This window comes from Opisthocomus hoazin, chromosome 8 (genome assembly GCF_030867145.1).
Source record: "Opisthocomus hoazin isolate bOpiHoa1 chromosome 8, bOpiHoa1.hap1, whole genome shotgun sequence".
In the NCBI taxonomy this organism is placed as follows: domain Eukaryota; kingdom Metazoa; phylum Chordata; class Aves; order Opisthocomiformes; family Opisthocomidae; genus Opisthocomus; species Opisthocomus hoazin.
Genome location: NC_134421.1, coordinates 22,526,302 through 22,542,054, shown reverse-complemented (window position 1 = coordinate 22,542,054; position 15,753 = coordinate 22,526,302). Strand labels below are relative to the sequence as shown.

Sequence of the window (15,753 nt, the reverse complement as noted above, 5' to 3'; positions counted from 1 at the left end):
AGTTTCCAATGGATTCAGCATTACTTGGATCACATTTTTATTTTAATTCAATAGCACAGTGTTAATTCTTTGCATCCCCACATAACTTCTTCATCCAGAGCTACTGAAACAAAAATTTACAAAGGAAGGTAACTGTTACTAAACTGTACACAAATAGGTAAACCAAGGAAAAGGTGCCTACTACAGCAAAGGTTAACCGTGAATTATTTAGAATTTATGCCAAATATTTTGTATCAAAGGTCCATTAAGCTACACCATAGTCTCAGAGTCCAATACAGAGGTAACTAAGAAAATATTACTAGCAGTTGTTTCCGTAACTCCTCTGCCCTCTGGAATTTTATCCAGTTGCAACACCTAAACAGAACAGTAATGAAGTAGGCCAGCTCTCAATATTATTGAGCTTTTCTGAAATTTTTCAGAAACAAAAAGCCTCATTTCAGCTTTCTACAATAACAGCATTACAGCTCACAATTTGCAGATATAAAGAGGTAGAGATATATATATACCTCAGCCAGCAGAGACATCCCTCCACTCTCATCCTTGTCCCTAAGTTAAAGCTTAGATTAGGTACGATGATATAAAAATCTGCCTTAGAGGAGTTCTCACTTGCTGAGTGTCTGAAAAGGTTAGCTGCACAGCTACAAGCCATCCAGTTGCATACGAGGTCCCATAGGTCAAGGCTTTAGAACAGCAGGTTTATTTTTGGCTTTGCATATTAATCCTCCGCTCTTCTTTCAGACTAAGGGAAGAGCAGAAAACTTTCAACAGTAAAGGTATTTGAAACCCTCATTAACAATGGTGCAAATGCTTTTTAGCAAAGTTTCTCTATCTGGACACGTAAATGAAAAGTGAGAATTATGTTCCACTATTCCCAACGCTACATAGAAACTCATCTCCCACACAGGTCTTTCCCAAAGCCACACTCACTGCAGGGGTGAAGATGAAAGCTGCACACTTGCCAATGGTGCCAAAACAACTAAAACTGGACAACAGGCAGCGGCAATCTTTTTAGCCTGTACAATATTAAATGTCAAATCCAGCCAACACCTTCAAGGCCTAGCCTCTATGCAGACATTGTGCCAGGTGGTGCCTAGTTAAAGCCTTACCTATGGAGATGACAACCAAAAGCAAACTAGGGATCTAGAGCTGTTGGCATCGCCCTACATCACCACTGGCAACCTGACAGAAGTACAATTACACGTCCTTCAAAAAGAAAGCAAACCAGAAGGTTGGTGATTTTCCGCCAGTGACCCTTTTTTTTTAATATACCTGACATTAAAAAGGTGATAATATATGCCCCGGTTCTGCAAGCAATACCATCCACTGCAATGGCGATGAACCAATAGCACAGCAAAGGAAAAGAGACACTGTACAGTCTTAAGAGACATGAATTTTCCAGGTGGAGGCCAAAAACTATGAAGGGCCTAAGTATAAAACTTCCAAACCTAAAAATCAGCTTAAACGTTGAAAAGAACATGCACTTCTACTTACTGTTTAAAACTGTCTTCTTGGGTTGGAAGGGAGAAGATGGATTGGGTGAAAATAGAGTCTTTATAACTTATAGCTCTACCAAACAGGTTCACCTTGCAGGATCAGGGGAGCACAGTAATACTACACTAAACTGCACAGCAACAATTTACCCCTTTATTTCATTTGAGAACAACAAATTACACCTAACATTGAGCTTTAGCTCTTAGATGTATTTAATTCCAAAACTCAAAGTACACCAAAAAAAGATACCAACTTGGTAAACTTCCTAACGTTCCTTTCTGGCACTGGCAAAAAAATTAAGATGTTACAGTTTTCCAAACAGTTCTACGACGACAAAATAATCAAAACATGATTACTGTTTTAAATGAACAAACCAGGCTTTTCTTCAACTCTAACCAGCTAACCTGTCTTGTTGAGTTCACGTTACAGTTATGGCTTCCCTCTCTTATTTCCAATATCCCCGCATCATGCAGCCTACTCTTTGACAGGTTTCACACATTTCTAGATACACCATGGATATAAAACCATTGCTTGGAGATCTTAACAATATTCAGTCTCATCAAATTATCTTTATCTTATGTCAAAACATGAGGGAACTGTGGGAAAAGCATGTGTTCTTTGAGCACAAAATATCTGGAAGTTTGGTTACAAATCACAAAAGCCCAGAATAAGCATTTCTTCTACAGAGCTATTTACATTTAAAGGAGCACCAAGAGAATAAATCTCCCTTTCTCCTAAAACTGTGGGTAGGGTGGTTTTTTGAGTAGAGGGGATTTTTTGTTGTTTGGTTCAGTTTGTTTTGGGGTTTCTTGTTTGGATTGGGTTTTGTTTGGGGTTTTTTTGTTTATGGGTTTTGTGGGGGGTTTTTTGCATTTTTAATCCTTCTAGGTCCTTTTATGTTATTTCCTCTAAACATACTGAAGATTTTAAGAAATAAAGGGAATTCAAGGACAGATAATGAAAGTGATTAGAGGCTTAGAAAGACTTCCATATGAGGAGAGATTATTAAAAAGACTGCCTTGCTTACAGACAGGATAAATGGGAGGGATCGTAAAAGAGACATGAAAAATGAGTACAGACATTCCACAGAATGATCTTTCATCAGTAGAAAGCAAGCAGATTTCTGTATTCTTTTTTAATGTAAGCCTTTTTGTGTGTGTGTGTGTGTGATCATATAAGAATAGATTCATCCACAAAACACTGACTCTATTGCTAGTGTCACTAAGGCTGAAAGCACAAGAAAATTGAAATTAAGATTCTCTATTTGTTAATAAATACGTGGCTTCTCTTCCAGGTAAGTTTTTGTTGTTGTTGTTGTTTTTAAGTAAAGGAAGAATTCTTACAATTTCAAATATAAGTCTACCACCAATAAAGAGAAAGTTCTGAATAAGCTCCAGTATGCAAGAAATTATGTAATTAGGACTTTCTGCATTTCTCTCTAAAGCATCTGGTACTTGTTAAAAGCAGGATGTATCGCTGAGTAAACTTCTGACAGGATGTCGTAAAGGAACTCATGTGTTTTAGTTGTAGTAGAATCCTACCAAGCCATAAATATAAATTTATAATCCTGATCAAATGTGGAGGATTCTTGTTCTGGAAGGGGTAAGAGATCAAGAATTAAAAGCAATGCTCTGATGAGTAGCAAAAAAAATTGTGTACAAAGGTTTCTGAGGTCTAAATAGCACAGCATGGTAACCATTCAGAGATGACAGCTGTAATAGAGTCTTGAAAAGCAGTCCTGACACAATGGTCTAGAAGCAAAAGTCAACAAAATGAGGCGTAAATTAGCATAGCCAAGCTCATCTGAGCATCAGGCTCAAGCACTGTGACTCTCTTTCACTGTCCTGCAAGCTGCATTCCAGCAAGAACAGTACTTCGTACATGACAGCTAAAAATGCAACCCTTGTTCCCAAACCTTGTCCCATTTCATGGCTTAGGTCCTGATTTTGCAAGATTTGTATTAGTTTTTGAAGTGTTGCAGGAGTCAACCAGCAGTGCATGTGAAGCACAGTGAAGCTGCAGCAACTGGCATTAGCAGAGGTGAACTGAAACGTTTTGTGCAGCTGTACTGTCCACATTAATTCCACCTGTGCCAGCACAGCGAGCTGCAGTAATCCAGATTACAGTGACCAGAGACCACTGACAACAAGAGCAGTAGAAGTCTCCTGGAGGGGTACCCTTCTTAGAGCTGGGACGAATGATTTACCAGAACCAAAGTAACCACATGACTGTAAATCTATACCCACCAAATAACACCAAAACTGTAAGGCACTGATACCATTACACCATGAGCAATAGCAGCTTTATGCCCCACTCTGTGCTGCCATGCACAGCATAGCTTGGCTGTCTTGTGACTTGTTCAAGTGAATGGGAATCCAGCCTCTCCCTCAAAACACTCGGTCTCCTTAAACAGCAATGGCTCCCCTCATGTTAAGAATGACTCAGCTGTTCTTCATTCAAGTGTTTTCTCTCTTTCAGGCACTGGGAATTTTGCACAAAATGTGACGTACGGTTCATTGGAAAGTTGTTAGCAGAGTCCAGGACATCTTATAGTTCAAACGGCCTCAAAGGAGAAAGTATCGAAGACACCTGTTGCCTTACATTGAAGGAGCTTTTTAGCTACAGGAAGAATTTTAAAATCCTCTTCCTCTCACATTCTACTATTTACCAACTCAAAAGACTATATTCACAGTAAGTTGTTCTAGCACTCCTGCAAACTGAATTAGGTGATGCCTTCCTATCATATATACAGCTGCAATTTTGGAACAGTTGTCTTGCCTGTTCATAGAGGAGGCTTCAATTTCTCACAAGAAAATCCCTTAGGTGAGCTTGAAAGGCACAGGCAGTAACCTATAGGGCTGGAGAATTCCTTCAAAACCTGTCCATCCACAAATTGGACTCAGTAGCCTATGTTATACAGACTATGAGATACAACAGCTACTTTAACACCTCTCTCCTCCCCAGGTTTTATTAAATGTACCTCACCCTATACACTGTCACTATCCTGCTGCCAAAACCAACTCCAAGCCTTTCTTCACAAAAGCAAGTCTCCCTAGTTCATTCCGGTTCTCCGAGTGTCCTCCCATCAGCTCTGTATTGCTGCGTTCATGCTCTGCGTTGCTTTTCTCCATGAATGTTTGGGAATGGCAGCTTTAACACCAGCTGCTCTGACGCTTTTTAGTCAGTCTTCAAAAGAAAAACAGCATCCTGCTTTCCTGCTTCTTTCCTACATAATATCATCAGCTGCTGCTGCTCCAATGCCTGACCATATCTACCCCCCTGCTTAAAGCAGAAAGAGGAATGTTTAAGTTATCCAGGCAATTTACCCAGGAAAAATTCCAATTTGTCCAGAATAAGCACAAATGTATTTAATGTGAGCTCTTGCCATCATCTTGAACACACAACCTCCTGCTACCACCTCTAGCAATTATATTACAAGTTCATGATGTCTGACACAACTTGTAAAGCCCAAACCCTGGAGCAATACAATTACACACAACTCTACAAACTTGTTAGAGTTACATTTCCAGTTCTCATGGTGGCAGGAAGGGGAGGCTAATCCTGATTAAAAGAAACCCAAAATCAGACAAAAGCCCAATACTTTCATAAAATTGTCTTAAGCATGAGATTTTTTAATATTTTCAGTACACAAGTACAATATGCAACACAACGTTAGCCATGCTACTTTATGCTTTTAAGCAGATCAGTTAGACTACAGAGCATAGGCTTCAGGTTTAACTCTTAACCATACTAAAAATCATCCCTGAAGGTATGCAACTTTCTTCTACGGCCATAGTAAGCTAGGTAGCGCATTATTCTCACCGCAAGAACAATGAAGAAAAAGACTTAGTTCAACTCGCAAAGAGAAAAACAAAGGAAATACATAAAATTTTTAACTGCGTTATGACTAGCACGTGCACTCGGCTTATGGTATGAAGAGCATTGTAGACTCCAGTAGTCAAGGTGCAGTGCATAGGGTTACCTATTTTTAAAAAATCTCATTATGCAGCAACAATCTGAAGCACACCATCTCCTATCCAGCACTGTCAATTACTGGGCTGGAAGGATGGAAAGAACGGCTAATGTGCAGTACAGGGGGAAAAACAACAAGCAAATCAGAACACTCAAGAACCCTCCCCCCAGAAACAGTCTTCCTTCACAAATAGTTAATCCCTACACTTCAAACTGTAAAGCTAGCTTATTGACACATGCAGGACACATCTTAGCATAGAACACAGAATTTCTGCTGATATCCCAAGTCAACTAGAGCAACATCCTTTTTTTTTTTTTCATGTCTTTTTGCAGTGCACAGGAAGAAAGAGCCGTTAGTTTTACACCTGTTTGAGCTGAGCATTTAGGTAAGCATCTGAAATCTGTGCATAAACTAGAGCCAACTGCCTTCATCAGCATGACATTCACCACAACGGCTACTAAATATATGAAAGAATCATGAGCGCTGCCTACACATGGGTATCCTATATTGTACGAACAAACCATCAAAACAGTAAGATAAAGAAACATGAACTTGCCAGCAGATCATAAAAAAAACTATCACATTAAGCCATATGTCACTGATATACAGTATACTTTACCCCTAGCACTCACACATACACCTTTTCAGTCGATTTCCATCCCTGTAAGTAACTTCAGGAAGAGAACTGCGATCATTCTCTGCTACTAGATACAATCACCTGATCCACAGTTTATTAAACAGAGACCTTGAGAAACAGGACCAAAACCAGATACCCACCGGTATGAGCTAGACTCAGAGTCACTTCATTTAATCATCAGCGCTGTTGACTCTGGTAAGTTCTCTGTTACTCTCACCTCCAACTAGTTTCTATTGGGGATGCATCTTGAACATCGGTTTCTGTTAAGTCAACAGCCAGTTTCATTTAGTTTCCTTCTACCAAACAGTACTTACAGTAGGAATAGGAAAAAAGCACGGATAAAAAACTCCCCTTTAGATCGACAACCGAGCAAACGCGGAGCCCTCTCGGGGAACACGCTGCAGGCTGGTGGTTGCCTCTCGGAGCTCGGCACCCTCCTGTCTGCCCCACCACCCTCCTCTCCTCGGGCCGGCTGCCTCTCAGGGGGGCTCCCCCGACGGCCCTCTCCGCGCCCCTCACCCGCGTCTTGCGGCGCCGGTGCCGCTCCGGGTCCGAGTACGTCCTATCCACGGCCAGCGCCGTGTCGCTGCCCGGCATGGTGGTGGTGATGCTGCTGCCCCGCCGCCGCCGCCGCCTCCTCCTCCTCCTCCTCCTCAGCGGTGCCTGCCAAAAGCCCGCGCCCAGGTAGGGGTCCCGTTAACAAGCGCCCAACCCAGCCCAGCGGCCGCGTTACTGAGGGGGCTCGCAGCTGCCGCCGCCGTGCGGGAGGGCCGGGCGTGGGCGTGCCCGGCCCTCCCGCACGGCGGCGGCAGCAGCTCCGCTTCTCCTCCAGCCGGCACACCCGGATTAACCCCTCAGCTCTCCGGCTCCCGCCTCAAGGGGCGAGGAGGGCGTCGGCCGCGCGTTGCGGCGCCTGACGGTCGGGTCGTGAGGGGATCGGGGCTGCGGTGGTTCCCCCCGCTTCGAAAAAGGGAGGACGCCTGAGGGGAGAAGAGGGTGGGAGCGAGCTTTAAGCTAGAGGGAGCGGGCCATAAATCGCCTTTTTTTTTGATGGCCGGCTCTTCTGAGTGGGCAAGGATGGTCTCCCAGAGGTATGGCTGGACGGAGGGGTGGCAGTTCCGTTCCTCCTGCTGACAGACGCTGGTTTGGTTCAGGCTTTTCGCTAAAAGCTCCAGCTCTCGGAGTGAGTTACTGCCCAGGTAAACTCAAGCAGCCATCTCAATTTCTGCTAGAAGAAATGTAGACCCCGTGGCTGCAGCGAGACCTCACAAAACATACCAAATCCTAAAGGTTCTGACGTCCAAAGGGGAAACCACAAGAATTAAGTGTGTTGCCATTTTGGGGCAGACTCACTTCTAAGGTTTTGACTGTGTGTAAGGCACCCTGGACACGGCTGAGTACTGCTGCTGGAAAGCCCTTGATACCCAAAGCTTTCCACAACAAACATGTTATAAAAATTCCATCAAACCAACTAAATAATCAGGGTCTGCATTTTCCAAAGCTGTCAGTGGAGCACGGCAACCAATTCAGTCCCCATGTCTGCACATTGCGCACATGAGATATCTCCTGCAGTGCCCTAGCACAGGGGAGCTTCAAACCATACTTGTGAACACCCAAGGAAAACATGTTTTCCAGGGTATGCATATGCAAATCTCCTTAAATTCCTAAGAGTTGAGAGGAGTTCCTGACTGTTTTTTTTTAATTTATCTTCACCTATGCTGCAGAAAGCATTTAAATCAGTAACATTTGAGGAACAACTTCTTCCCTCTGAGGGTGATGGAGCACTGGAATAGGCTGCCAGGGAGGTTGTGGAGTCTCCTTCTCTGGAGATATTCAAGACCCGCCTGGACAAGGTCCTGTGCAGCCTGCTGTAGGTGACCCTGCTTCAGCAGGGGGGTTGGACTGGATGACCCACAGAGGTCCCTTCCAACCCCTACCATTCTGTGATTCTGTGATTCTGTGATTTTAAACTACTGAAAAGTGGAAGCAGAATACTGTTTTTATAATCACTCATTAAGTTGTACAGGAAACGCACTTTTTTCTTGTCTGGAATAAATAGAATAGCTGAGTTATCACTTCTACCTTGTTACACAAAGTAAATCTGGAGTTCCCTCAGAGTGACTGCCTTGCAACTGCAGCAGGACTTCGCCTTTTAGGTACAGTCCTGAGGATGCTCATGCGTGCGTCGTACTGCTTTTCCTCTCTAGTTGGAGACATCAACAGTCCCAAGGCATGTGTATATATAAACATACATAAATCAACACAGCTAACTGTTCTAGGGGGGGCTTGCAGTCTTTAAAAAACATTTCCCTGACTCCATTTACATTTTTTATTGGAATTTAATGTTCTGAGATAACACCACTATTAGACGTTAATTATCTGACATAAGGGCCTCCTTGGTGTTTTCACGTAATGAGGTCTTCAAAAATGAAAGACAGGAAATTCCAATGTAAAAATAAATCCTAGATATCACCTTCTTGGCAGGTGTTTCTTCTTCAGCTCTAACACCAGTTTTTACAAAGTTAACCCAAATTAAGTAGTGAGTGAGTTTATTAAGGGAAGCATTATTTGCCCAATGCAGTATGCAAAGTAACCAAACTAACACAGGACACCCGCACACAGGCAATGACTTGCCATCCTTCCTATACTTTTTACGCAGCTGAACAAGATAGCTGAAGTTGGAAGGCTGCTGGGAAAAAGCATTAAAATGGGAATGGATTTCTTCAGTCCTTCAGCTCAGACATGAAAGTTAATTCATGACTCAAAATGTGCCGGGGGCGGAAGGGACTCTGGAGGTAAAGGTCAGTAAGAAATTTAATAGGCAAATGTTGTGGGTTTGGGGTTTTCACTGAAGTCATAATTGCACATTTCCAAAGGGGACTATGCAGTTTCCAGCACCTAGGATGAAACACCCTTATTTCCTCAGAAACTTTCAGGAGTTTTTGTAAGCCTTGCCAGATGTAGTTGATCAAGGCATAGCGAGGGTAAGTAGTTGGAAAGCAGGCACACAAAAAGCTTGAAAAACTGCTTGGCTCTTTAGTAATACAAGGCTTATTCTAAATCATAATTTATTCAGAAGTTAAGGAGTTTTACTGAAATAATATCAGATTTATTTAAATAATACCAGCAGACCAGCCACAAAATGCTGACACTTCAAGACAAAGAGAGGCTGGGATGTCCAATATATATTTAGAGGTACACCGTGTGTGGTTGGGCTCAGTAGTATTCATATACATACTAATACATTTACGAAGAAAGCACTCTCCCCTAATGTAACTTCTAAGAAGAGAGGATAATACGGCTAGTCTCATGAGACCTCGGTGTTGCATTAGTCACACCTTCCAATCAAGCCTGCAGACCCATTCGCTTGGGCGCGGCTCTCAGCGGTGGCAGCTACTGCCACGCGTACCAGCAACAACAGCTCCCGTGTCCTGCACCAGCAGCGAAAGCCGTGGCACTGGGCGGCTCCCGTAGGATCTGTGACAATGGGGCACTGGGCTGGGCAACTAGGGACAACTGCTGCACACAGCAGCAAGATATGGTGGAGCAGAAATAGCTGGCTGGGGTCAAGGTACCTGTCCCACAGGTCAGGAGAGCCCTTCCACACAAGCTGAATTAGGAGCTGTTGCCATCTCAGCAGTCTCTGCAGGTGCTGCACTCTACAAACATCTCAATAAATGGTTCTATCTCAATAAATGTTTCTTTTCATATGTGGGAGTTAAATCATCTGCGTCTTCAGAATGTAAGTTCAGCATATAGCAAACTCTGCTCTCTTCCCTCTTATCTTTCCCCCTCGCACATGTGCTGCTAGGACCCCCCTGGCCTGTAGCAGGAGCAGAAGGACTGTTACCCTATGGCATGTTTGCAGAATACATTTCATTTTGCTCGGCTGAGCAAAGACAACTCCCCCTGCTCTCGCACACACAGCTGGTTTGTACAGCTCTCCCTCCCCGCTCCAAAACAGCGACATGACTCCCTGAACACGGCAGAATACTGCACAGCACAGTATTTCTGACAGCCTCACCTTCTCTCACTGTTACTTTCAAAAGCCCACAGAGTTTAAATAAATGCTCTTCCCACACATTGCACCTACTCTCAACTGAAACTTCAACTCACTAAAGCAAATCCTTCCAGACATTGGCAGGAGCATGAGGCTGGACGCACAGTGACATAGATAGAAGTGGTAGCCCATAGATGAATTCTCTCATCCTTTGTTCTTCTCGCAAAGTATTTTTTACATTTATTTCTATGGTTTAAATTAATGATGAAAGTGTTAAATCATCCCAGCCATCCACTGTGGTGTCAATTTTAAAGTTCACATACCTCAAATCCCTCACTGACTGCCCAGCTGTCATTAGAGGTACAGAGTAATTTCATCCTTTTCCACTGCTTTCCCTCACTTCAGCATGCTGGCACGACCCACAATGCTTAACTCTTGATATTTACATTATTCTGCCTACCTTTTAAAAGTGACCTTTTAAAAAATAATGCCAGTTAGGAATGGAAGGTCTGGTTAGACTTCAGATCACTGTACACAGGCAGACACCACTGTATTCGGCTTTCAGAGGGATGGACATCAATATTGGGTTTGCCTGCATTGCTCTGTTTTAGGAAAATCACACCTCTGGAAGGGCAGCAGAGGCACTGCCCAAAGCAGGCCTGTCACACGGAGCCTGAGCTCTCCATGGACAACTCCTGTCTCACTCTTCCCTGTGAAAGATGCATCTTTGCCATCTGTTTCCCGCTGCAAGACCCCGCGCAGCAGACACAGCAGTCCCACCTGTGAGCCACGGATTATCTACACTGACTTACGCATTGGCCACAGAGGGAGAAGAAGCGGCAGTGGCAGCAGGGGGATTACTTAGCAAAACCCAATTGCCACACAATGTAACCCCACAGATGGGGTCGTGCACACACAATGGGAAACATCTCAAGGAAGGAAACCTTTATGGAGATGGAAGGCATGGAAATTCTGTCATTAGGAGGCTGGCTTGAGGTTTGGCCCCGTTCTCTTTCCAGTTCTATCACAAATCTGGATCTTGGCGATTTACTTTACTTCTTTGGACTTCCACTACCACATTTGTAAAACGAGAAGCACGGCACATCTTTCTTCTGCGGACAACACTGAGCTCTCCAGAATTAAAAATGCTATTAATAAATGTTGTGTTCTGATGTTTGTTGGGAGAAATTAAACATACAGTGTCAAGAGTGTATTGGCAAAGGTACAATCAGGAAGAAGGCGAAGGTCCCTTTTTCCACAATGATAATGCCTGTACTCTAAACAGGATACTGGGGCTTCTTACCAGAGACTTTTTAACATTTAACTTTTTCCAAAAGCTTGTAGCAGCCAGCCTCCAGGGAGAAGGTCTGCGTGATGACAGACTGTTGGTGCCATTTCTAACTCTGATGGCAAATGGGACAGTGCTGAGTGACGTTGGTCTTGCGGTTATCTGTGAGTGCATTGTCAGGGTTCTCAGTTTATCTGCCAAAGCATAAGCCTTTCACACCCACAGGAAAGGAGATACTCGGCTTGTCTGTACCCAGCACAAACCACCAAGGGACCACACTGAGACTTACAGACTGCACTGCCAAGCTGTGACGTTCATTCAGAAGACGCTGATAAACATTCAGATGTCAAACTAAATTTTTCAATCAACTCCTCTGCTCCCCTGTCCTCTTCTTATTAAGAAATGTTTTACGTGCTTTCAGAATATAACAGCGATGGACACTCTGTGAGTACCCATTTTCCACACAGCAAAAACCTCCAAAACTAGGACTGTCGTTGTGTATCAGTGAGATGCATTGATAGGGGATGAAGGATAGAGAAGCAAGTGAAAAATTCCAGTTGAAGGTAACAGAAGTTCTCCCTCTTCTTTCTCTCCCTTGCCTACTATCCTTTGTCCCTTGCTGTGTGATGAGGTGCTATCAAGCCCTTTCCTTGTTCTTGTACAGCCTAGGAAATTTCTGCTACGTAATTGCTCATTACTGCTGCTGAATGACAGCAACAGTGCAAACAGTACCTACAGGACGGTGGCAGTGTTTTGTGTTTCAAATGCTGTGAAGAAGAGCCACCTCTTCAGCAGACTTGAATGACAGCTGTTCTGTACACCCAAGGATGTGCCTGGAGCCCAGCTATTCACATTAAAGATGACCCATGTTGCAAAGGCAAGTACAGAATTCTCCCTTGGGCTACATGAATGGTTGCTGCTCATCAGCTTACAAATTTTCTTCTGCCTCATAGCCTGTGATTTGGGGCCCTTCTGGGAATTAGTGTATCCAGCCTGTCTGTCCCGATGCAGCCACTCCAGTATTGCCGTGAGGTATGCAGGACCGACAGCTGCAGCCTGCTGGCGCACAGGGGTGTACCCCATTCCAAACCATGAACGTGAACTTGCACCCAAACCGCTCAAACTGCAGCCAGAAGACAGACAGCCAGAATCTATTTCTGCATATCCTGGTGGTTACCTCAATTACATCTTTATCCTGAATTAAAACAAACAAGCCAAAACCTCAAACTAGACCACGAACCCACGCACACAAGAATCGCTCTCAGGATGTGCCACCTCTACCCAGTGTTCAGAGAAGCGCACGCAGCCCCCCTGAAGCGGCATGTAGCGGGGTAGCTGGCGTCTGAGCTCCTAAAGGCTCTGTAGGTGAATACACCACAGCTTTCACCCTACTGCTTTACTGTCGTAGCTTCACAGACATTTCAGCTCAGTTTGTTGGCTGATGGTTGCACACAAAGATTGCTGATTTGGCTAGATAGGACTGTCCTGTCAATTTTATTTCTATATGAAGTGCAGTGTGTGGCTGTGGCTCTGCGTAAGTTGCGTCATGCTAAATGTGTGACATCAGTTATTTCCATATCAAGAGAAAATGTCAAATGCAGGATTAGGACTTCATTGCCAATCAGCCAGAAAGCACAGATGGGTTATGAGAGGACAGAAAATTCATGATTATACAAGTAAGCCTACACCTCTTCCCCACGAGTGTTGTTACAATGCAGCCCTTTGGGTTTCACTACAGTGACTCTAGCTGCAGAGAAGCAAGTCACAGGGACACAAAGCTCAAGTTCCCTCACCACTGTCAATGTCGACCGTCTACAGCTCATCTAACTGTGGTTCTGCCAAATCTAATTCAATTCAATATGAAAACTCTCCTTTAAAACCACATCAACAGGGAAGTGTGTTAAGTCAGTTATTTGGTGGGTTAACGAGGCATTAATAAAAGCCCTTAGATAAATATCATTAAAAACCCATTTAAGATGAGCGTAATAAAAACAGAAAGCTCATTCCAGCTTACTTCTCAATCTGCCAGACGTAAACACAGAACATTCAGCTCTGATTTGAGTGACAGGGACTTGAAAGATTCACATCAACTAAGCAGAAAATCCCAAATGCCACTATGTTTAATTGGCATAAATTTTCCAAGTGCCTGATTTTCCCAACAAATATTTTAAAGGCAGCAAATTGCAAACAAAAAAACAGAGCATAGCACAGGCATTTGCATTAGGCTAAGCAAATCTGTATCAACCATCATTTATAAGTATCAAGCAACACAGTCCCTTTACTCATCTAAATAGAGTAATTTATCAAGGAGCAGGTTCTGGGTTATTACTGTGTATTACTCTGTATTTATACAGGATAGTTTTCACTGAGTAAAATATTTGCTGTATTTGCTTCTTGGCTGCATTGCTAACAGGTATTAAATCCATTTTACTTTCATTTTATAATGCTTTTTATTATAAAATCCAGGTCCATTGATCAAAGTTTACCCATTGCTTCAATATGTGAGGCCTTTATCACGTATTTCTGCATATTCCACAGCAAATTCACTCACTACTAATGTCTGAAAGACAGCTGCAGAGCTTCCTAACTTCCTGGATGGAAGTAAGTATTTCTAACAGCATCAGACTGCAGCTTCTGTATTCATACATTCCTAGATCAGAACTATACAATTATGACTACTGGAATCATGATTTAGATTGGAATTTAGATTTAGTGAGTTCAGACATGCGACTAGTTGACCATGGAGGCAAGTGATAAGATACAACATGATTCCTATTTTTAACTATCCTGGTGCTGTCAGATGCTTCAGAAATCTGTGAAAGAATACAGGTTTTGAATTTCTAGCACATACCCATACTCATCCTTTTGGGCCTTTTAAAGTCATAAATTCATAAGCTATTATTCATTAAGAAATTTTGGGGACAACTTTTGAAAGATTGAGGTCTTCCGCTTTGTTCTTATACAACCAGTGAAATGTATGAGATATCATTGAGTACAATTTTCTTAGCCCCGGAACCCAAGTTTTAGCAGGAATATAGAAGCAGCAGCAGCATATTTTGCAGTATTTTGGAAACTGTAGCAACACAAGTTAGAGTCCTAGCATTTCAGGGGAGTTTCCCCCTGAACTTCAATGACTGGAAAATGTTACAGCATGAGATCACTAGAAAATGGAACAGAGGAGATATAACATTTGCCAATAAAAATTCTTCTTCTGCTATATAGGAATATAATTTTCTGGAACAAAACTAACAATTTGTTTCCCCAGTATAATTGTAACTGAGCTTTTCTTCCTAAAGTTATATCCGAAGGGTGGGGTTTATTTTCTTTACCTTCTTAACCGATACGGCCACGGGGGTAAAGCATTTATATGTGAAGTAATCCTAAGGCAACAGAAGTGTAGAGAACCTCAGTGTCCACATGCGCCTGATGGCACAAGCAGAATGCACCCCGCAGCAGCCAGACAGCTTTGTTTGGTGGAAGAAACTGAGACTCCTCCGCCCTCCCAGCGCCCACCGCGTACAGAGCGTCAGCCCTGCTGAACACCAGCTAGCCTCAAGTGTCTCTCAGGGATGAAGCTGTCCGTCTTCCTGTCTAAAAAACCCAATTTTGGCAGCAGGGTTTGGGTTGGTCTGGTCTGAAAGGTCGGCAAGTGATTGCCTCTGCTCGAGCTCCGCATCTCTTTTTAGTAACCACCTCAGGCCAACAATTTTACAGACGTCAGATTTTTCAGGCCCCCCATATAAAGGCATGACGCTATCAACAAGAATTTAACAGACGCTTACAAACCAAAGCAGAGGAAAAAATATAATAATTATAGGCTTACTAGTGAAACTCTTCTTTTACAATGTTCCTTTAAATTTATTGTGTTTGTGTGTGTATCTCATACACATACACAGCCTTATAAACAATTTTATTTATAGTATTACGAGGAGAAGTTGAATGTTCCAGCTTTCCTATTCTGCTAATAAAGATTAATTATTACATGTATGTTTTGAAACGCTTGTAATTAGAAGTCTCAGTAGAAAGCATTGGAGCAATATATAAGCTCTAATAGCAACATAAAAACTCTAATAGCAACACAGTATATATCATAAGTAATAAAGAGTTCTAGCAACCAGACATACAAAAGTTACGAGACAGTAACACAGCTGAGAAGTTGTTGAACTAGACAAACTAAAATAAATCCTTCAGAAACAAGTGGTATCACAAAGACATAGGACAGGAAGGGAAAGTGGGTACCTTGCAACTCGCCTCTGACACTCACCAATTCCAACGATTTTCAGCATCTTAAACACACAGGTCTGATACAATTATGAAACAACAGAGCATATTCCTCATTAACACTCACCAAAACCTTGCATTTC

At 42.9% G+C, this 15,753-nt stretch overlaps 1 protein-coding gene across 9 annotated transcripts in view; it reads right to left on the bottom strand.

Annotated features, from left to right (window-relative positions):
* The window catches only part of TMCC3 (transmembrane and coiled-coil domain family 3), a 148,369-nt gene that overhangs the window by 48,842 nt on the left and 83,774 nt on the right, over nucleotides 1-15,753 (bottom strand). The window contains exon 1 of one of the 9 annotated variants that reach the window (XM_075428440.1): nucleotides 6,621-6,698. The exons of the other annotated variants lie outside the window; for them this stretch is intronic. Coding sequence (XP_075284555.1) covers nucleotides 6,621-6,698 — 78 coding nt within the window. Of the gene's footprint in view, nucleotides 1-6,620; nucleotides 6,699-15,753 lie in introns of those variants that run through there. 9 annotated transcript variants of the gene reach the window in all.